The following is a 22,511-nucleotide window of genomic DNA, read 5'->3' as shown; positions in this document are numbered from 1 at the left end:
CTTATTCACATACCTCTCTGACTCACTCAGCTTCTCCACATTAGCTGCCTTGGCTTCAAGGGAACAAACTAGGTTCCTGAGATCAGGAGCTCATTGCAGGAGAACATGTCCACAACCTCTGCCCAACAGGAAGAGGGATACATGCATGTGGCACTCCCCCCCCACTTTAACTAATTGCTTGCTTCTTTTTCTTTGGGGTGTTTAAATGGCTTGTTTACTTGGAAAGTGAAGTCTTAATTTGTATTTTAATTCTGTATTTGATTTTAGAGTCCTTGATTTTGAGAAGATGGGGGTGTTAATGCCCTGACTTTTTTACCCTCCTGCTCACCTTCCCACGGATGTTTAACTAGCCAGTTTCCTTCCAGTTTACCTTCATGCTTTGTCCCTGCAATGCTTTGTTAGTTGAGGTACTTGTACTTCTAGACCAGGGGTGCCCAAACCCTGGCCCTGGGGCCACTTGCGGCCCTCAAAGACGCCCAATGCGGCCCTCAGGGAGCCCCCAGTCTCCAATATCTGGCCCTCCAGAGACTTGCTGGAGCCCATGCTGGCCTGATGCAACTGCTCTCAACGTGACGGCAACTGTTCGACCTCTCACATGAGCTGTGGGGTGAGGGCTTCCTCCACGGCTTGCTGTTTCACATCTGTGATGCAGCAATGGTAGCAAAGGAAAGGCTGGCCTTGCTTTGTGCAAGGCCTTTTATAGGCCTTGAGCTATTGCAAGACCTTCACTCATTCATATAAGTTCCATCTCTAATATATTCATTTACGTAAATTTATTCAAATTTGAAATGTAAATTAATTTTTTTCCCCCGGCCCCTGACACAGTGTCAGAGAGATGATGTGGCCCTTCCTGCCAAAAAGTTTGGACACCCCTGTTCTAGACAAATTGTCCTAAAACCTGTCATCATGATCAGTAGCGGACAAAATGGGTGGCCAGGGAAGGGAGCTGGCCCTAAGAACCAGGCCGCAAGGGGTGTCAGCAGGGCAGTGATGTTCAGGGGGCAACGGGGTGATAAGCTCCCCCTCCGCAGTGCTCTGGATGTTTCCTGGGCTCATTGCGGGGGGCGTGAGTGCAGTGCTTGTCGCTGAAAGTGGCGACTGCTGTGAATTGGGCCCTCCCTTGGCTCTGAAATACAGCCGTTCTGGAAGTGGGGGGCATGTCCAATGCAGGAATAGGGCAAAACAATGATGTGGGGGGTTACATTTCCGTGTCACTGTATTGCCTAGCCCCAGGAACTAGGATGCTCTGGTACTCCTCTGATCTTGACAGAGGCGCTTTAGACTTTTTAAATTCCCTGTTTCTCAGAAGAAGCCACTGATAGTGATGCATGAGATCATGAGCCCTGCCAGTAGTTGTATTCAGTCCAAGACTACAATGACTGCTGACTGCTCCCAGGAGCTGCCTGTGGCACAGAGAGGTCATCATAGAGTGCAGCAATCAGAAAACCAGTAGAATAAAATGACAGGCTTTGACTCTAAAACCATTTCCTAGGCAAGTTTCTTGAAAAAATTGCTGAGAGATCATATCTCACTGAGCAAGAAGGAGGAACCAGTGGGTTCTTCTTTATTTTATATGCCTTATATAGCCTGAGGGTCATGTTATACAAAGGTTGCTTTCCAAAAGAGCCAGTCACATGGCCTCACAGAGTTCTTCAATTCCTGAGAACTGCTGTTACCATCACAAACTCAGTTCCTTCCTCAAGCTGCTATAAAGATGCAAAGGATCAGGCTTCATGAAGAAGTCACTAATAGTGATCCATGAGATCATGAGCCCCACCAGTAGTCATGTTCAGTCAGAGACTAAGGGTGCATCTTGAACAGGGGATGGGCCGGCGCAAATTCCTTGCACCAGCCTGGGAGTGTAGCAAACATGCCATAAAACGCATTTCTGCTTCCTTTGGTGTCAGCCAGGCTGGCGCAAGGATGTGTGCCGGCACACGGATGTGCACGAGCTGCAGAGGCTGCATCCAGCCTCTGTAGCGATGGGATGGGCTGAGTTCACGCTGGCTGAACTTAGCTGGTGCAGTGGTCTGGGGTATGTGGGGAGGGTGGGTGGACCCATGGCATGCGGTGGGAGAGTGGGGGGTGGGGCCATTCCTGGGTAGCCTGGTACAGCTCTGGGCTGCTTGGATCTGCACCACCTCTTTAGGTGGCTCAGGTCCTAGTCGCCCCATTGGAGCTGCTCAGTGGCGTCACTAGGATTCGTGTCACCCAGTGCGGGAGGCCTGCGCGTCACCCCATGTAGTGGGCGGGGCAACGCCCCAGGTGGGCATGGTGATGTACCATCGCCCCGCCCCCACCGGTTTTTTGGCTGTACCTTTTGTTAGAACACAGATATTTCAATGTGGTTTGTTTCATTGCATTCTGCATGAAATTACGCATTGATTGATATATAACATGATGGTCTTATTCCTCCAAATTCTGATTTTAGTGATTTTGAAAACTTGTAGAGTCTCACACACACGAACCCAGTGTCAACTTACTAACACCTTATTGCAGCAGTTCTCAAATTTTTAGCACTGGGACCCACTTTTTAGAATGACAATCTGTCCAGGACCCATTGAAAGTGATGTCATGGCCAGAAGTGACATCATCAAGCAAATTAAAATAAATAATTATAAATATTAAAATAAAAGAAATAATTAAATAAGGGGGAGCCAGTCCTGTTCCACCAAGTGAATCTACTCTGAAGTAAGTCCTATTGTGGTCAATGGGGCTTACTCTCAGGAAAGTATGGGTAGGATTGCAGCCTGTGAGCCCAATCCTATGCATGTCTATTCTGAAGTAAGTCCCATAGTGGTCAGTGGAGCTTACTATGTAGCCTGCCTGCAATAAACCCCCCTCGCCCCCCCAAAAAAAGAATCAGTGAGATTTCCAGCCCTCCCAGTGCCCAGTTTCAAGTTCTTCTATTTCAGGCATATCCATATAAAGACCCTCCTGGCTTTGCAAGTGCAAAATAGAAAACTTTCCCCTTACCATTCAAGCCTCCTTTTTGTTCTTTCTGGGGGGGGGGAGGGGAGGCTGCCTTCTGTTGCACTCCAGCTCCATCGGATCAGGACCCTTCCTCACATTCCCCTTTGCCTGGCCTGACCACCAGCCAAGGCACGTCTGTGTACTTAGAATAAACACGACTGTGAGGCTGCTTTGCTTTCCATAGGGCTCCATAGACTGGGAGGGAGGCAGCTGGGAGGGAGGAATCTCCTTCTCCAGTGTTTTTGGGGGCTGCACTTATTGGATGAGGACCATTCTGACGTCCTTGGAGCCTCTCAGCCTGTCTGGACTAAGGCAAGTCCACCTACTCGTGAGTAAACGCGGCCATTGGCTTCCTTTCAGGCTCAGACTCTCAGCTGGGGGAGCTTCTTGGGTGTTTTTTGGGGGGGCTACATTCATTGGATCAAGACCATTCTGGTGTCCTTGGATTCCTCTCAGCCTGCCCTTTCTGATGGACTATGGCAAGTACGCCTGCTTGCGAGTAAACGCGCGATACGGCTCACTTTCACTTTCCATAGGGCTCCATGCATTTTTTCCTTCTGGTTTTTTGGCCATAACTTTTGAACGAAAGGAGCTATTTCAATTCTGTTTTTTGCACTGCACTCCACTGAGCAAGCTGAGCAAAGACACCACTGGCTACCACTGCCACCTGACCATTCAGAATCAGCCTAGAATCCAGTGGATTCTGTGAACCTGCTCCTGCAGAGGAAGTGCAATCCCATTCAGAATGAGTTGCTGGTCCAATACCTGCATCGCATATCTCTGAGCCAGGAAGGCCTCTGTTTTGTCCAGCTTTAATTTCAGCTTGGTAACTCTCATCCAGTCCCCCACCAACCTCGGGCAATGATCCACGACTTCTATACCTTCCCCAGCATTCAGTGGAACAGAGGGAAGTGGAGCCAGTTCCAGCCCATCCATGCAGACACTAGGTGCAGGCTGCATCCGTGGCAGATAGTGAGGGGGTCTTAGTAGGTGGCAGATGAAGGGTGGTTTTCACCCCAAGTCTGCCACTGCCTGTGATCTGTTTCCCCGCTCACTCAAGCAAGAAGAAGATCATTTCCCTCCTTACTGTGCTCTTCACATGCTGCCATGGCACTCTGTCTGCTGCTGTTGCTTCCTCTTCCCATTGCTTTGCAAGCATCTCTATAGCTGACCTGGCAATGGGAGTGGGAGCAACAGCCGCAGCAGTCCACCCGTCTTCTTTCCACTGATGTGGATGCTGCCCTTTTGTCTACTCTTCATGTTGAATGAGGAACAGGAAGCTAGGAACTGGGAACTAGGAACCAACTTCAAGATGGTTTTAAACTCTGGGTCATTTCAGGGAGCTCAGTCTAGCTCAGTTTTGTCTTTCACTGTGGGTACAACCGAAGCAAAAGCTTATAATTCATCTCTTGTCCTTCCATTTTTTCTCTCCAAACATTGTGTGTCTGTGGGCACAATCCTAAACAACTTTCCACCATTGGCATAACTGTGCTAGTGGGGCATGTGCTGCATCCTGCAGTTGGGGGGGAAATCATGGAGGCCTCCTCAAAGTAAGGCAATGTTGGTTCCTTTACCTCAGAGTTGCATTGCCCTTAAGTCATTGCTGGAAGGTTGGTTAGGATTGCGGCCTGTATAGTCTCTGATAAATGCTTGATAATCTTCTTTTAGTGGTGTTTTAGTCTTAGCTTAGTTTTTTAATTAAAAAAGGAAAAGGGGGGATGCACTAGCAGCAAAGCTGATATCCTATCCCCCTTCCTGGCCTCAATCTGCCTTCCCAGGTCCTTGCTTCAGCCATATAGCTGATGCAGGTCTGAGTAGACCTAGCAGGTTAGCAAGGGCTTATCTCAGGGCAAGGGAACAAATGTTCCCTTACCTCAAAGAAGCTTTTGCTGCTCAAAACTCTCCTGCGGGATGTTGCTTGCGGCTGATTGGTGTGGCTGCATCAGTCCACAGGGAGTTAGGTTGGATTGGATTATTATTCCAGAGACCAACGTAAGCCCTAACAATTTAGTCATGACTCATCTTTCTTGGACCATACCTTCCATACAAAGTGAAGTAATGCTTTTATTACTTTTCAGCCTTTGTCATCTCATGGCACACTGGCAAGGCACTAAAATGGTCAAGGTACACCATTGGTTTTTTGACAATTGACAAAGCAAAGTGTGTTGCCAGTGGGGGGCTCGCATCCCCCAATGGCCCCGCTAATAAATGACCCTCTTCCAAATTCCTGCGGCACACCTGGAGACCACTCCCGGCACAACAATTTGCCACGGCACAGTTGTTGAAAATGGCTACTTTATTAGGACCAACAAAAAAAAACACAAAGTATCAAACAGCATGCATTCAAATCATATAATAATAATAACTAATAATAATAACTCGGTATTTATATACCGCCTTTCTGGTCAACGGATTATTCCTCTGACTTTATTCAAGGTGGTTTACATAGGCAGGCATTTCTAAATCCCTCTAGGGGATTTTTACAATCATAGAGGTTCTCTCTTTTAAGAACCAACAACATTTCAGAATGAATCTTCCTGGTTTGGTCTCACTTCTAGCCTCCAGTTCTCCCACACAGGCTGACAATATAGGATTCTTCATGAGGCTAGATCTGGAGTGTCAAACATAAGGCCCGCAGGCTGAATTTATCCAGCCCCCGTTATAGTTGGGCTCTCCCAGCGTGATAATTGGGCTCTCTCATATCTTAAAAACATGAACAAGATTTGCACATTTTCTCTTCTGTCATTTACAGTGATTTCCTATGTGAGAACAAAATGCTTATTTCTGCTCATCATCTGTGTAATGATGACACTTTTTGCTTAACATTACTGCGCAGCCTGATCCCTTGAATTTTTACTCAGAAGTAAATCCAGCTCAGGAGGATAGGACTTTTCCCAGAAAGGATGCATAGGGGTGCAACCTTAAGCATCCCTTATAAATATTTGGCCAATCCTTTATTTTCCTAGGCACTTTCAAGCAAAATGAGAGAGCTTAATTGCATTCAGATATATCCAGAGAGAAAAGATTCCCCTCTAAAAACTGTGTCATTTGGGGTGTTCCCCCCCCCCTTTGTGGCACCAGCAAGTGTCAGTCTCCCACCTGGGAGGTGAGCGAGGGACCAGCAGGGCCAAGCCAGGATTGGAGCATGTGACGTTGCTACTCGAGCAGAGGAAACAGCTGCACTGCATTGAGGTCAGTCTGCGCTCTGCTGTATCGAGTGCCGGCCTGTCTTACAGCAGGCAGACAGAGAGGCTGCTCCTGCCCACACAACTCCAGCAGAGGAGGCCTTGGTGCTGCAAGTAAGTCTTTTCACAGTGGCAGGAAACGTGAGCCTTCCTTGGGAGGGGAAGGGCATGGTGGCCCACAAAGGAACAAAAGCTGCCTTATAGCAGCTGCAAAAGAGGGCTTGCTTAGACTGATTTCTTGTTCATCTTCCTCTTAACAGAGATTGCTTGCTCTGTGCTGCAAACACACACAGACCGTAAAAAGCCACATTATGCAAGCTCTTCTACACTGGCCTGAGTTACAGTGGATCGTGTCTGTCAGAGCTGTAGATGTGGCCAGGGCCACCAGCCAAGGATAGCCATGGTGGAGATTTTTTTTTTTAAGTCCAAAAGGGGTTTTGCTTTTATGTGATGCAAATATGAGCAGAGACAGTGAAACAAAAAACTGAGCAGCCCTTGCTGGCAAAAATGTCTTTAATAACAGTGGTAGGTTCTTTGAATAAAGGAGTTTGGGCTGAGTTGGGCTTGGAGAGAAAGAATGGTGTCCCATCAGTAGGGTAGCTAGCACGAGAAAACATGTTGGAAGAATTTGGGGAGTCTTTTCAAACTTTCTAGATTAGAAGGTTGTTTTCCTGCCTGCCTTGATCCATAAATATGCCTTAAAAGGTTTTGTTTTGTATACGAAGCTTTGTATAGAATTCCTGTCTCAAGGATAAGTTTCAGGTTAGAATAAAGCAGTTTTGTGACTGCATTTCTGTTATGTTATTCATAACGGCCTCATTTAAACATAACATGTCCTGTCCTTAACTTGACCGGCAGGGCTGGCTCCAAGCATGCCGAAGTGATGGGGGCCTTTTAGGGAGAAATGTCTGAAAAACGGAGTCTCGGACTTGCCATAACTCTTTTTGCTTTGTTTCTTGTGATCTCAGGTTTAGTTTAACGTATGCCTATTCCCGAGCAAATATAGTGCTGAAGACTGTAGAATTAAGAAGTCATGAGGGATGGCTCTAAAACTATGGCATTTAAAATATTTTACTCTTTATTGAGTGTTTTGGTGTTGAGGCCTTTGCAGCTCTGATGCCAAAATTCACTTGACCTGTAAAAACTTTTGGATTCTCTGTGGGTTGATGACTAGGATATTTTAAAAAGGCACTCATGTTTTTAAAACTGGTGCTACAGCTACCCAGCCTTGTTGGTGCATTCGTTTCATTTGGACTGGGTGTGGTCCATGCCTGCCATGTTGTTCCAAGGTGGACCTTTAGAACTCTTCTTTGAAATTAAGAGTAAAGATGTTTCTGGTGCTGTGGGCTACAACATTAGCATTTTAATAGCTGTCTTTGCAGCATACCGCCTACACGATTTAAAAATAACCCTCGGTCTGTGCCCTGGCAGACTCTTTGAATTCATAGAAATGGAATCTATATATTACAATGAAGATCTCTGGCTGTTTGGAAAAGGGCTGTTTCACATCCCGAAACTGACTTTCTGGCTAATCACAGCAGATAGGAAATCACTGAAGAAGAGAATGGAAAGCAACTTGCCATTTCTGGGGAGGTACTCCTGGTAGTTTTTGAAAGGTTAATCTGCTATTTGTTCATTCTCTTTTTCAGGGGCACGAGTGCAGTCTCATTCATTGATTCTACTTTGGTAAATCATTTATCAGGGCTTCTGCTCGCCTGTGATAAGTGATACCAGGTTTTTCGAAACTGGGACAGATTTCTGTTCTCTAAACTCAGAGAGACCTTGTCGAATCTTGAAAGTAAATCACTTCTGCAGTGATGCAGTCATTACTATCATTGATTACAACCAGCCTCAGTCCTTCATTTTTCAGAAAAGCAACAGACCTGCTGGAGTCTCTTGTGTAGCATGTTTACTGAAGTGAATAGAGTTTCCTATGCACAACACCCTTAGATGTGATACAGAACTCAGCCTATTGTATTCTGTTTAGTCACCTTTCCTTTCAATGGCTTGGATTTGCCTTATGGCAGCTGAAGTCACCTGGCTGTAGTTGCCTCTCTTTGTTTGCTTTTGGAAAGCTATTAGCATGGAAAAAGACACTCTCATGGAAAAAGACCCTGTCTCAAAGATGAAAAACTGCATCTTTGGAAAGCTAACATTGCATAAATGCTTCCATTTTCTGGTAGTACAATGTGTTTGAATCTATAGAGCAATGCATCCATAAGGAGATTGTTCCTTGAGGGACGAGGGTGCACTGTGGGTTATTAGACATAAAGATGAACTTGACACCCTAATTCTTGCTATTGTTCAATGCATTTTTCTCTGGTGCTACTCGGGTGAAATTTCAGTGTTTGTGGAACAAAACCTCCTTCTCAGGCCAAGATCAAGGTTAGCCATAAAAGTCTGGAAATCTTGGATTTATTGCAGAGAACTTAATTAGAGCTGGTGGGTGGTGGTGGTGGAGGAAGTGAAGTGATGCACCTCACACTGCATGCACCTCACACTGAAGCATTCACTGTCTTGAGCACTGCATTCTGAGATTCTGTTGATGCAGAACAATGGCCTTGCTTGATCGGCGTGTAATCTCTGGTGGGTGAGGGCCATATACTAGATACCAACTGCATGAGAGTTGATGACCAAGCAGGAAATCCACATTAAGCAGAGTTTTTTTTTTTTACTGCTAATGATCAGAAATACCAAGGCAAAAATCAGCTTGTTCATTGCTCTGAACTAAATATCAGCATGAATGCCTTTTGACTAGTATTTTTCATCAGCCATGGATGTAGCAGATGCTGACTGTCTTTCATGCGCTCTGTTGTCCCAGCTGCTTTTGGCTTGCTCTAACCTTAAATCTTCAGTATTCCTATTGAGTTTCCCTTCAGACTAATTTTTCTTCAGCATGTTTCAGCCTCTAGGAATGGTCCTAGATAAAATGTTTGTCCCTTTAATAGTGTACAGGGGTACATATAACCTTCATATTAAGACTGAGTCAAAAATTCACCCCCAAGTTTGCTCTAGTTCACAGGCTCAAGGAAGAGTCTTTTGCAGATTCGACAGGCTAAGAATAGGGACAAAGGGTTTGCCCATCTTACTGCAGGAAGTAATGCCCTCTCTGCTTCTCACCATTTTTCCCCACTGGAGTGAGGGTAGGAATAGTTGCTCTCACTCTGACTTGGCTGCACAACTGCAAACACATGGTTGATAAGCAGGGGGAGCTTTTATGAAACCTCCCTCTACCCACCTTAGCTTTCCTTTCAGTTAATTTCATTTTAGGATATTCACTACTCAATACAAACCTTTCTTTGTTTGCAAGAGTGGATAGACGGCTTGTGCCTAAACACTTCCTGGAAGGTCTATTATTTCATCCGCAAGGATTTCTGTAAGCTTTGATGAGCTTGCCATCAAACCACCATGGAATGGAACTCTGCTTTGAGGCTCAACCTTTTCCCCTTCCTTCTCCCTTTACTTAAAAAACATTTGTGCCCTTGACATCAGCACACATTGAGACCAACCATCCATATTCCAGTTCCACAGGTACTGATTACTGGTGCTTCATTCCCAGAGCTGCTTGTATTCCCCACTCCTCAGCTCCTGTGGAGCTACTGAAACCCTGGGCATTTAACCCATTTTTGCCTGGCCCACAGGGATACATATTTGTTCCCTGTTGCATATATGCGATGTTGGGCAGAAATGGCTTAAAATGGAAGTGGAAAAGAGACCCAGAATGTTCTCCACTGTGCTCATGACCACCCAAAAAGACGTTCATGGTGTCTTCCCTTATAGCAAGTGCATCCAAGTAACAGGTAAATATGCCAGGAAATAAGGATCACTTCATACATTACATATACCTGCCAATATCTCTCATGTGTATAGCTGACCTGTGACGAGCCCTAGCTCCTTTGTGTGTAACCAAGCAGTGGCAAGTGCACACTTGTTGCAGGCATAAACGATGTTGGTTTTTGTGTGCATGTAAAGTGTTCTGATCGTGAATGCTTCATGTGTGAAGCATCGCCAGCTCCTTTGTCTCTCACTTGCTAGTTACTTCACAGCTTGTACTTGCTGTCAATTGAAGGGTTACTTTCTTATTGGATTCCTGCCCAGTCTACAGACTGCAGTGCAGTGATGGGATATCTGCAAGAACCCGCCTTATATTTTTACTGGCTGGAATGGCTCACTTATGGGAGACTAGAACTGTGCGTTCTGTCTTTGCTAGGTGAGCCTTTCCCTTCCATTTAAAAAAAAATGATTATTTTGCTCACAGTTGGGCTAAGAGCTTTGTAAGGAAAGCATTTGAAACCTGCAGCGTTGCAAAATGGGAAGACGATGCTTTGCTATTTCTCGGCTAACGTTGACCTGCTTCCCTTGGGTTTCGCGTTTTGTTTTTGCAATTTTTTTAAAACAAACCTTTTGTTATATAGTGTTTCTATTGTAAATAAGGCAGAATTGGACTTGTTGAACACAGGATTTGTCTCCCACTCCTCTGGCATGCACCAGTGTTTGTGCTGCTAGCACAGAAAAGATCTTCTAATATAAAGACCTTTTATCAAAAACAAGTCTCCTGTCCCACGTCACTGACTATTCCTGGGGAACTTCCTAAAATCTTAAGGAATATCCATAAATGTCAACATTCACCAAGTATCTGTAGCTGACTGCAAGCCACATGTACAATTTCTATAATGATACGAGTTGCTCATGTAGAACTTTTCCCTTGGAGTTATTGGGGGTACCTTTATGAGCCCATTGATGGGGAAAGAGTTCTTTGAAAATAGTTGATAGTTTGCCCAGGGTTACAAAGGGAATCTGTGTCAAAAATGAAGGTCAAAAGTCAGTTTTCAACTTTTGGGCATCAGTCATTTTGCTACCTGATGTTATGTCAAAAAATCAGGCTGCATGAATTTCACCAGTCACATGCAGTGAGCTGGGGGAGCAGAAGAGATGGGAAGAAAGAGACTTATTTGTATGGCATGAAGTTAGCTTTGTTCTGTATAAACACTATTTGTTTCTGGCTGAAATCCAAAGCACTTTTGGGTGTAAGTCTCATTGACTTCAGCGAGATTTAATGGAGAAAACATGCATCAGATCAGGTTGTCAGTGTGTGATGTACTGAGGCGTCTGCTGTGTGTATCAGCTAAGAACAATTCTGTTTCGCTGCAGCTCCTCTTTGTTTTGTAGCTTTGCTCTGTAGGATTTTCCTACAGCATGTAAAAGTGGAATTATAACTATGAAATGGAGGGGGATGCTACTGCATCATGAGAAAGAGTGTTGGATAGCCTTCAACATATTCATTGATGCTGCCCTCTCCTTGTCTACCTAGGGTTCACTCCTGTCTCTGTTGTGTCCAAGCTCTTCTGCAAGTCCAAATCCTCTGCAATAGAATTAAGCCACTTCTGCCCAATGATGCATATACACAACAGGGATCAAATATGTACACCTGTGGACTGAGCAGAAATAGGTTAAAGCTGCTCTCCCCTTTGTAGGTCTCTGTCCTGCTGAAGTGAAGGCAGTTTTGTTTGCGCCTATAGTTTTAGCAAGGGGTGAGTCTACAGAATACGTTTTATGGTGTGTGGTCAAAAAGGGCCCACACCTTTATCTGGCCAAGTTCTGCGAAAGCAAGACTCTGCTGCTGCCCAGTAAGCCAGTGCCCATAGAAGTACTTCTAGTCTGCTGCTTCATTTCCATCCCACCATTACCTATGAAACCAGTAAGGATCCTATGGGGAGGCAATGGGGCGTAGATGGTGGTGGCGGCAGCCACAAATCCTCCTTAATTTGCCATCCATATATGTAGTGGCAGTGGTGATAGAGGATGCTTGTCCATCCGTTGCCTGGTTAGCTTTCCCAGCTGGGTACCATCGGAGGAATGGTACCCAGCCAGGAATGATAACAAGACAGCAGACATGCTTCTTCACTGTTGCTGTTGTAGGAGCATCTATCTACTGCCTGGTTTATGGGCACCATGATGAGAAAAACTTGGCACATGCATCAATCAATCAATCAACAGTATTTATATACCGCTTTTCAACTAAAAGTTCACAAAGCGGTTTACAGAGAAAAATCAAATAACTAAATGGCTCCCTGTCCCAAAAGGGCTCACAATCTAAAAAGATGCAAATGAATACCAGCAGACAGCCACTAGAACAGACAGTGCTGGGGTGAGGTGGGCCAGTTACTCTCCCCCTGCTAAAAAGAGGAGCACCCACTTGAAAAAGTGCCTCTTACCCAATTAGCAGGGGTTAGCTAATGTTCCCTGCATGTTCCCTCATGCTTTGGAAGCTGCCTTATACCTAATTAGACTCTTTATCTATCTAGGTCAGTACTGTCAATGGCCTGTCGGGGTTTCAGATGGGAATTTCATTCTGCCCCACCTAGGAATGCTGGGGTTTGAACCTTCTGCATGCAAAGTGTGCATTCTACCACTGACCTGTGACCCCTTTCCCACTGGGAAAGTTTTTGCTCTCAGGCTTCCCAAAAGCTGGAGCCGCCACTGCTTGTAGCTGCTGTTGGCCTTGTTGGTCCATTGATCTTAAAATATTGGCTGCTGTGAAATCAGAAATCTTTTGGAGTGCTTTGTTTGGTTCTGTATTACCACCTTGCATTGCTTCATCCAAAAAGTAGAGGAGCACTTGCTGGGGTGACTTCTCCTCCTTCAATATGGGCTTTATTATTCCTCGGACTCAAATGGATTTCACTGAGAGAGGACCAGAGATAGAAGAGAGATATTAGGTGAGGCCTCAGTCCCAGGAGCTCTCATATCAATCAAGCGCTAAGGAATAATCTACAGCTTGCAGCAATAGCATTAGATCTGTTTTATTTAAAGGATTTGTATCCTCCCCCCCCCCACTTTCAACCAAATGGTCCTTAAAGTGACTTACAATCAATTGCAGTAATAATAAATAAAAACTCCCCCACTCTTAAGCACTCCCTGTCTCTCTAGCTGTTGGCGAAGATGTCAAAGCAGAGCATTCTCTTCTGACAAGTAGGGGGCTGGAGCAAGTTACTAATGAATAACTGGGACCATATTTTTTCTTTTGTCTTTCAGCATCCTTCATCTCCTCTGTTAATCTCTGTCCTGAAGCCATGTCAAACAAAGGAAAGGTAAGGCACTTTCAGCCTCTACAGCTGCTATCCTTTGTGCTTGCTCACTGAAATCCTGGGGTTGTTAGGGATGGCAATTGCAACCAGATAGTTGTGATTGCTTAGCTAGATAATTATCTCCTTGTCTAATCTTGCAATCCCCAGATCCAGCCACAATGGATAGGTGATGGAGAGATCACTGGATCTCCTTTAGCAGAGAACTGAGGTTCATTTCCATTCCTGAATAATATTCTTTACTGTGGGAATCCAGTATCATGTTTTATATTCCCTTGGTTTATGCCCCTGCTTGTGGATTTTTCAACTTTCATGAAACCAGCATTGTCTCATGTAGCCATTTTCCTGGCAGCTGTGGCTTTTCTTTTTTTTTTTTAAAAGGATAAGATTCCAAGCAGAGTTTACATTCTTCCCTTCCGCAGCTAGCACTGGTTTTTCAACACAGCACAGATGTATATTAGAGACTGGAAAATGAAATCTCTACGTGTAGAGTCTAGAGGGAGAAAAGAACAGGCGCGGGACGGGGGGACAACACATAGAAAAGGAAAGAGAGCAACTCTGTTCATTCAGAAGTGGATGAAGTTGATGTTTACAGAAGCAGATGTCAGGGTGGTCATCAGGAGGTTTGGAGCCAGGAGCCTTCACCAAGTTGAAATTTTTTCCCTAAGAGCTCTGCTTTCTTGTTGATGGCCTTGTAGCAGCTGGGCTCATCCTCTGCTTTGGTCCAAAGCGAAGTGGTTCTGCCATGAAGCACACTGGAGCTGGCTGCTTCAAGAAAGCAGATCAGGAGCTTGGTTGAGTTTCCCTCCCCCCACTATTTTAATTCCAATTTAAAAAAAACAACAAAAAACCACCTCTGGGTGAAAAAGCATGTAGGAGGTGCAGCACAGACGGGCAGAAAACCTGCTCATGTGGTGGATCTTTACATGGTGGTTGTGTGTCATATTATGCCGTGTTGGCATCCAAAGTTTCACATTCAAAGCTGGATTGCATTTAAACATTTAAACATATGTGGTTGGCCTTGAGATGGCTTGGTTGGTCTTGCCCAATTAGGCATGATGTGGAAATTCTATTTATGGTGCTCCCAGTGTCTTTTCTTCTTCTTCTCAAAAACTATCCCAGAGGGCCCTAATTGGAATGGGGCCACTCTGCAGGTAGGACAGGGTATAACCCTTCCTTCACCCCCCCCCCCAATCCCTGCTGTAACCTCAATCCATTCCTGCCTGCCAAAAGCTTTTGGCTAAGGAGAGAAAAACTTTTAGGCATAATTTTATATCGTTACATTTTTTTCCTCTGTGGCTAGTAAGAACTTTGGCGGGAGGGGATTTATACTTTGGCCACGACACAAGAGAAGATATTGGGCACCATCTCCCCCTGTACTGTAGTCCTAACCCATGTTAGCTGCCCCATAGCTGCTTACCGAGAAAGAAAAAGACATTGGGAGCTTCAGGCACATGTTACATTTGGTTTGGCCTTCAGTCTAGCGGAGTGAGGTCACACAGGCAGAAAAGCTAGCTGCTGTTTTTACTGCTGTCCGTGCATCTGAAGCTTGGTGGTGAGTCTTCCTTTTTTGTGAGATCCAATGAGAGAGGATCATCCACTGATAAGTTCTTTGTTGCTTCTGTTTAAGCAGGATTGGATGACAATCCAGTCTGAAGAAAGGAGAGGGGGTGGTGATTGCAACATGGATAAAAAAGGCCTGGAGTGTGGGGGGAGAGGGAGATGGAAGCTGCCTTGAAAGGGGAGGAGGGAGGGAGAGAATGGCATACCAGAGCCTCCTGAGTGGCTGCTGCATAACTAGACTTAATGAATAAGAACATATGAAATCTTTTAGGAGCAAGGGTGCAGACTGTGGCCATGAAAACCTGCATGATCAGTCCCAACCCATGTACAATATGTTCCTTTAAATGTTGCAGCAGCCATGTGAGTGCCATCCTCAGAAAAGCAGGGCCTATGCAAACATTAAAGCTCTATGAGTTTGAAGTGGTACACAACTACTGTGTGGGGTGAAATCAATCTGAATTGGAAAAATTTTTGAAAATCAAAATGATGCTTCCTCCTCATTCTGCAGCAGCAAAGGCCACACCAGCCACTGTTTGTAGGTATTATATGTGCACTCAATGAGAGTTGAAAGTGATTTGAGAGTGGCTTTAGTTTCTGTTGTGTCACTTCTATTCCAAAAAAGCAGCTGGTGGCTCTTCTTTCAACTCTGAATCATGAGCTTGGGTGAAATATTTACAGGAACACTGTAGTGTCTTCTGTACCCGTTGGTTCCTGACCACTTTCTTTTCTGGGTCGTTGCCATATGTTTCTTCTTTAATGTGTCATGCTAGATCTTATCACAAAATAAACTCAAAATAAACAAAAATTGTAAATCAAAATACAATAAATTGTTATAGAAGTTTATAAATGGTGTTTGGTTTCTTTTTGATACATCTAGCTTTTGTCATTGTTTTTTTCCATACTTATAACTGGTAACTTTTCTTCCATACTTTATCAGACCACTCTTTTGAGTACGGGCTTTTTAGCTGGCACTGATACCACCTAGTGTGTTATCTGTTAATCATGGCAGTTTTAGAATGCAAAACCTGCCTCCTGTAGTGCATGGTTAGTGATAGACAGAATGACAGGCTGCCCATAGAACCCCTTTCTTCATATCTTTAAATCTCTCCCTGCAAGAAACACTTCGATGTGCAACAGATCCCTTGAACAAAACACAGTGGATCAGAGCCACTTTGCCCTATGGCATTTTCACTGGTGCTGAAGCCCTGATGAATATTGCAAGTAGTCCTATTGGAAATCCCCTGGATCAGGTGTCAATGAGATTCACACACAGCTGTTGCTCTTGGTACAGTTGCTGCTGGGGGGCGGTTCCTGCCACTGAGCCATTTTTGTACCCAAGGACATAGGCGTGGCTGCTACTGCAGCCTGTTGCCAAGAAGCGAAAGACATGTCTAGAAAAGCTGGAACTAAGAGACCCTTGAAATCTCCAGTGAATTCAGGGCAGGTTTTAAATGTCAAGGTTCAGATTTGAACTTGACCTGAAATCAAGAGCATTAACTTGGGCATAGGGCAGTGTTTCTCAAACTGTGGTTTCAGGACCCACTAGGTGGGTTCTGAGCCAATTTCAGGCAGGTCCCCAGTCATTTCGATATTTTATTTTTAATATATTAGACTTGATGCTACCATGTTATGTGACTGCATTTGGGGAAATGTACATCTGTACATTTAACAGGCTGTTATGAAGATGTTTTTAACAATGATAGTCAATGGGACGTACTCCTAGGTAAGTGTGGATAGGATTGTATCTTAGGATTGTTAAAAATGTTCCTGCTTGATGATGTCTCTTCTGGTCATGACATCACTTCAGGTGGTTCCCAACAGATTCTCATTCTAAAAAGTTGGTCCCGACGCTAAAGAACCACTGGGGTAGGGGAAATGGTGCAGAATTTGTATTTTTCTTAGGATATGTGTATGGTCCTGGGAAACACTATTCCTTACCTCCACTATGCTGCAGTTTCCCACCTACAAAATGAAGATAATTGCACTCCATGTTTGCTTTACTGTGGTGCCAAAACACTGAGGAGGGAGAGACCTCTAGTATTGCACAGAGGGACTATCAGGACGTTAAGCTCCATAAATGAGCTACAGGGTGTGATCTGAATGGAAAATGTGAAGGACAAAACCAGATTCATTGTGTCTTTATGTGTTTGTGTAAGTTTAGAGTTTTAAGATAAATGTGTCAACAAGAGTACACTTCAGGGCCACATCTTTTGTTCAACAGAGTTCAAAGGAATGTCTGCCCAGAAATGTTAGACATGCATTCAGTGCTTGTTCAAAATCTGTGCAGTAAGGTCTGATCCTGGCTGTTTGTGCTGCAGATGTAGGAAATGTTGAGACCACCGCAGATTCTGCCGGTGACTGAGCCTAGCAGAGGTTGATAGTAGGTGCAGGGAAAGTGACCAACTCTGTCAGGTACCTGTTTTGTCCCCTTTTCATCTCTTCTGATTTTGTCCTAATGCATGGGAGATGGCCATTTGAATGGCCATTTGATGGCCATTTTAACCCTCGCATGGATTAACAGGACAAGTGATGGAAACTGTATGGACTGCGATGGTCAAATGGGTATTGAATGCACATTTAACTCTAATGCCCCCCATCACTGCTTATTGTCCACTTATCAGTCTGTGATAACTGTTGCTCTACCTAGTAAATTATTTATCCATTGTTCCAACATTTGTTTTATCTCTTTAGCATCTTTCTTCTCCCTCTCTATATAGAGGTACAGAGCATGAGCAGGTGTTCAAAATTCAATCAAAGAAGGATAATGTAGATGCAGATATTGCCTACTCTGATCTCTAAGTGGTCAACAAGGGAGAAATTGCATTGTAGTGTGGTTTATAATCTTGAAGGGGCACAAGTATGAGTCAAGCTGGAGTTTCTACTTGAAGTGTAGAATGATGTCCTGAATGTGCACTTATTTCAGCTATTGCATTTACAATATATACTCGCTTGTATTCCCCTTTTGAAATGGGTGTAAGGTCAAGCTGGTATTGGGACTGAAATGTATAGCTGTTTCATTCCACTCTCTTGATACTCAGTGGAGTAATATTATAAACAGATGCAACTGAATGCTGACTAGACAAGTTAAATCAGAGGCCTCACTTTGGTCTGTCAACCATAACTGGCAGCTGTCAACACTACTTTTCAGTGCCTGAGAAGTCAAGCACAGGTTGTCTCACCAGCAGGTGATGTACAAATAAAGGACAAAGAGGGCATTCTGTACCCAAGCAGTGGTCTTTCTTATGCTCTTGAGACAGTTTTCCAAGTAAAGGCACAGCTGCACTTCAGAGCGTCTTGTCCATGTCTAAAACGGCATTGTAGTGTAATGTCAAAACTAGAACAAATGGAACTGGCTGCTACAATCATTCATCTTCTACTTCCTGAGAAGCCATTTATTCCAGATCCTTTCCCAGACGCTCAGCTCACAGGGCAACAAATGTGGCAGTGTTGTCGCATGCCTGCCCTTGCAATAGGAACCTTTCTATTACAAAAGGATCCTGGCAACAGAAACTTGCCATTCAAGCTCTGAGAGAATATGCTTTCATCTTCCCTGCCTCCCCCACAAATATTGGCAATAATGAAGCCTGTCAGATTCGTTGTAGTTCATGGGTTCTATCCTAAGAAGCATACATGGAAACGAGGTGGCATTTTGTGCAGTTCTGTGCTCAGTTGTGCCTGTGAAAGGAGTTTGTGCAACAATCAGGTACTGACGGTTTTATGCATGACCTCTTTGTGTAGTATGTCATGCAAACGCAATACCAGGTCAGGATTCCATTTGAATTTCTGTGTGCAAGAACCTTCATTTCAACATGTGCATGCTTCCTTATGCAGGAGGAGGAAGAACTTGATATACAATCCTGTGCGAGTATCGTAGGCAACAGTGCAATAGTTATGGCATCACTGGAGAGGAGTGAGATAAAGTCCCTCATGGCCTCATTATTTTGTAGACTTCTTTTGAAGTGTGTTTTTACTTCATTTAGAAACTTTTCTCATCTGTTTCCTTTCCTCCTCTCTCCATAGTATGAGTTGGGTATGGGAGCGCTAATGCCATACTTCAGATAATGACCTGTTACTTTGACCTGCACTAACGGCTTGCAGTTTTGTGAAAAGTTTGTGAAATTTTTTTCTCTTATATTCCTGGGAGAATGTGCAAGCTTCTCCCGATAAGGCGCCAGGCAGCTCATATGGAGGGAGACTTTTGAATAGAACAATAATCAAAGCACCGGTCCCTCGTGTGCAGTCCTGCACATTGCCATAACACCTCTAGGGTTAAAATTCATTGACTTGGGGCACAATCCTAACTCCTTATGTCAGTGCTTTCCAGCACTGGCATAGCGGTGCCAATGGGACATGGGGTGCATCCTGCAGTCACTCATGGAGGCCTCTTCAAAGTAAGGGAATGTTTGTTGCTGGAAAGCACTGACATAAGGGGTTAGGACTGTGCCCTAAGTATGACAACCTGCCACTTAAAGGCTGAGAGATGTTCTTCAAAGAAGGACCATGTGAGATGTATCAGGAAGATTTTCCTTCTTAACAGAATAAATAAGAGCAACCTCATACCTTTATAATAGTTGCTTTGTGTAGGACAGTGGTTCTCAAACTTTTAGCAATGGAACCCACTTTTTAGAATAAAAATCTGTCAGGACCCACTGGAAGTGTTGTTGTGACCAGAAGTGACATCATCACGTAAGAAAATTTTTAACAGTCGTAGGCTGCAATCCTACCCATACTTACCCAGAAGTGACTATCATTGTTAAAAGCATATACATAGTAGTCTGCTAAAAGTACAGATCTGTAATATTTCCCCAAATGCAGTCACATACCAGTCTAATATTGAAATAAAATATTGAAATGAATGAGGACCCACCTGAAATTGACTCGCTACCCACCTAATGGGTCCTGTCCCACTGTTTGAGAAACAATGATGTAGGATATTGTCTAATTCCAGTGGAAATAGCATATCCAGTAAAAATAGCATCTCTATGTGTCACTCTTTACATAAACTGTTTCCTATTTAGAACTAACTTCTGTGGAGTAATTTGAAGTGGCTGTTGCGGATAGAATCAAAATATGCAGTAAATAGATTTCTAATTCAACTCAAAGGTTGACTACACCTGTGTCAGGGCCCAGGGCTGGCTCATCCATGGAGCGAACTGAAGATAACATGTTTATTAGAAATCCAAAAGAAGAGGAGTTGGATAAAATGGGAGTTAGAAAAGTACATGCAAGATAATGGAAAATGCCTGAGGGATGAATAGTAATCCCTCTAGTATTACAGTCATCAAAATGAATATGGAGTTGAAGGTTGTCCCTTTATAAATCAGGGGGTAGGGGACGATGTTTGGAAGATGACATTCATGGTTCCCACATCTTGCTATGTGAGATCCTGCTCCTTCCCTGACAGAGGAATAGTCTTGAGGTGACTCAGCTTTCTAACTCTGGATTCAGCATGGAGACTGCAGGAGCTGGCCATCGGTGGAGATGGATGTTAGAGCAAAGTCTGTTCAGAATCTGTGTAAGGGAAGCTAGTGAACAAGAGTTTGAGATCTACTCTGTGCAGTGGTAATGCTTTGGGAAGGGAGGATGCACAAGGCAGCATGGCATTAATCGTGTGAGGTGTGAGCGTGATTAGAAGTAGGGAGTTCCGGGCAGAGTAGTTTTGCTATTTATAACTTCAAGGGCTTTGGCTGCCTCTCAGGAAGCCAGCATGACTCATAGGTGTGGGGGAGGTGAGAACGAGCACCATCTTTATTTATGCATGTGGTATTTTGAAAACTGCCATTAGGATATACACCTCCTTAGAAACATAGCTGTACTTTTTAAAAGGCTGGTTCTCATCTTTGCTTACTTTACTGGGAGCAACATGTTTAGTTGTCTTAGCAGAAAAGAAATTGTGAAACAGAGAAGATGGATAGGAGGGTGCTGCATAGTGATTTCAACATCCGGTTGGAAGTCACAATCATGAACATTAATGCCATCTGTCTCCATACTGAGATGTAGCTGCACACTGTTGCTCGAAGTCATTCCATGCATATGGGTAACCAGCTACGGATCTCAGTTGTTTGTATGGAAAAAAGGGAACTGTGAATTCTGGCTGTATAATTCTACTAAAACAGTTATACAAGTTTCTGGAAAGAGATCCAGTCCCTTTGGGGATCCCTTTGGGGATCAAGGAGCACTGGGGAGATGACACACGACTGTTTATGATCAAAAGCAGCAGCTCCCTCCCCCATATGTTCCTATTGCCTCTGTTTTGCTGCCTTGCAGTCTGATCATGGATGTGCAAGTTGCATGACACCAAAGTTCTGGCATTTGTTGAGATGGTTGCTGTATCCTCCTTATGGCTTATGCAGCGTCCTTTCGGATGTTTGCAGGGAATCCTTTCTCAGTCCTTCCACTGCTTTTTATTGTACCTTCATGCATAATGCTGTATAGTTGAAACTTTCTCAGTTTCAGAAGAGAAAATATTGTACTTCTTTGGAAGGATAGGCCTGCTAGTTATTTCCAGATCTATCCCTGCCGTAAGTTGTGGTCCAGAGAGTTTCTGGGTAAGAAGGGAAATGGCACTGTCCCAAAATGCCAATCTTGGTCAAACACTGATACCTAAAGAATATCCTTTGGATCACACTATCTGACCTTGTTTCAGTACAATGTCAGCCTGACCATCCTGTAGCGGGAAGTCCATATAATTCTGGGAGATTTTTTTTAACTCTGCAACTATGGAGCTGCTTGGGAATTCCATCCTTGGTGCTTTGTGTGAATAGGTTTTTGCGTGTGATATATTGCTTCCTTATTGGACCATATAGTGATCTGGTTTCACCCTCCTTTTTTCTTAGGTTGGAAGATACAGGGGTTCAGTGAAAGATTACCCAGATTTTGATGCCAACCAGGATGCTGAGGCACTATACAATGCCATGAAGGGATTTGGTATGTCCTTCAAATGTTCTTTCTTGTGGATCTGATCAAAAAAGTGTGTGTCATTAACAGACGTCTTTTTGCAATTTCTTAACAATTCTGTTAATTTAAAAAAGCATCACTACTGGTCCTTCTAATGTGAGCAATGTGGCGGAAAACAGGCAAGCAAGACTAATTAGAGGAAACAATCCAATCCAATTGACCCAGCACGGCCCTCTGCCAACGCTGAGTGTCGCAAATGTGCCATAGGCACACCAGTGACACTCACTGCCAGGCCAGCACCAGCTCAGCACCAGCCACACTGAGTCAGTGCTTGCTAGAGGCCTGTCACATGCCACCTGGAGCTATGGATGAGCTCCAGGTGGTGGATAGGTGAGCAAGAGAGGGGGGGGAGGCGTTCTGGGGTGGGGGGAGGGCAGGGGAAGGTGGTTCAGAGGGAGGGAGTGAGGCAGAGCAGGAAAAGGTGGGACCAGCAGAACTTTGCTTCACTGGATCCAGACCCACTTTACTCTGCACTGGCTAAATAGCTGGCGCAGAGTCAAGTAGCCCCATTGCAGGACCTGCTCCCTTACCCGTGAGAAGGGATGAATGTCCCCCTTCCCCAAGAAGCCGCTTGCGGCTGCCTGGTGTTCATTGGGTGCTGCAGCAGCCATTTTGGCGCCACTGCTCCTCTGGGCGCCAGGCAGCTCAGGTTTGGGCTGTAAGTGCCATCGGCCCACAAGCCCTTTTGCTCCTGACCAGGTCCTGCTGCTTGTGTCATGTGTGACACCAGTGCCTCAAGTCTGGCTTC

General features: G+C 44.5%; 1 protein-coding gene across 2 annotated transcripts in view; it reads left to right on the top strand.

Moving 5' to 3' along the window:
• Positions 1-6,156: 6,156 nt before the first annotated feature.
• The window catches only part of ANXA6 (annexin A6), a 53,516-nt gene continuing 37,161 nt past the window's right edge, over positions 6,157-22,511 (top strand). Inside the window, exons 1-3 of one of the 2 annotated variants that reach the window (XM_066613520.1) lie at positions 6,157-6,272; positions 13,194-13,249; positions 21,643-21,733. In XM_066613520.1, the coding sequence (XP_066469617.1) occupies positions 13,232-13,249; positions 21,643-21,733 (109 nt within the window). In that variant the 5' untranslated portion in view covers positions 6,157-6,272; positions 13,194-13,231. The remainder of the gene's footprint in view (positions 6,273-13,193; positions 13,250-21,642; positions 21,734-22,511) is intronic. The other variant, XM_066613519.1, reaches the window with a different exon arrangement.

The sequence above is a fragment of the Tiliqua scincoides genome, chromosome 2 (genome assembly GCF_035046505.1).
Source record: "Tiliqua scincoides isolate rTilSci1 chromosome 2, rTilSci1.hap2, whole genome shotgun sequence".
Lineage (NCBI taxonomy): Eukaryota > Metazoa > Chordata > Lepidosauria > Squamata > Scincidae > Tiliqua > Tiliqua scincoides.
Note: the sequence above shows the minus strand (reverse complement) of the source record. Positions and strands in the feature narration are given on the sequence as shown.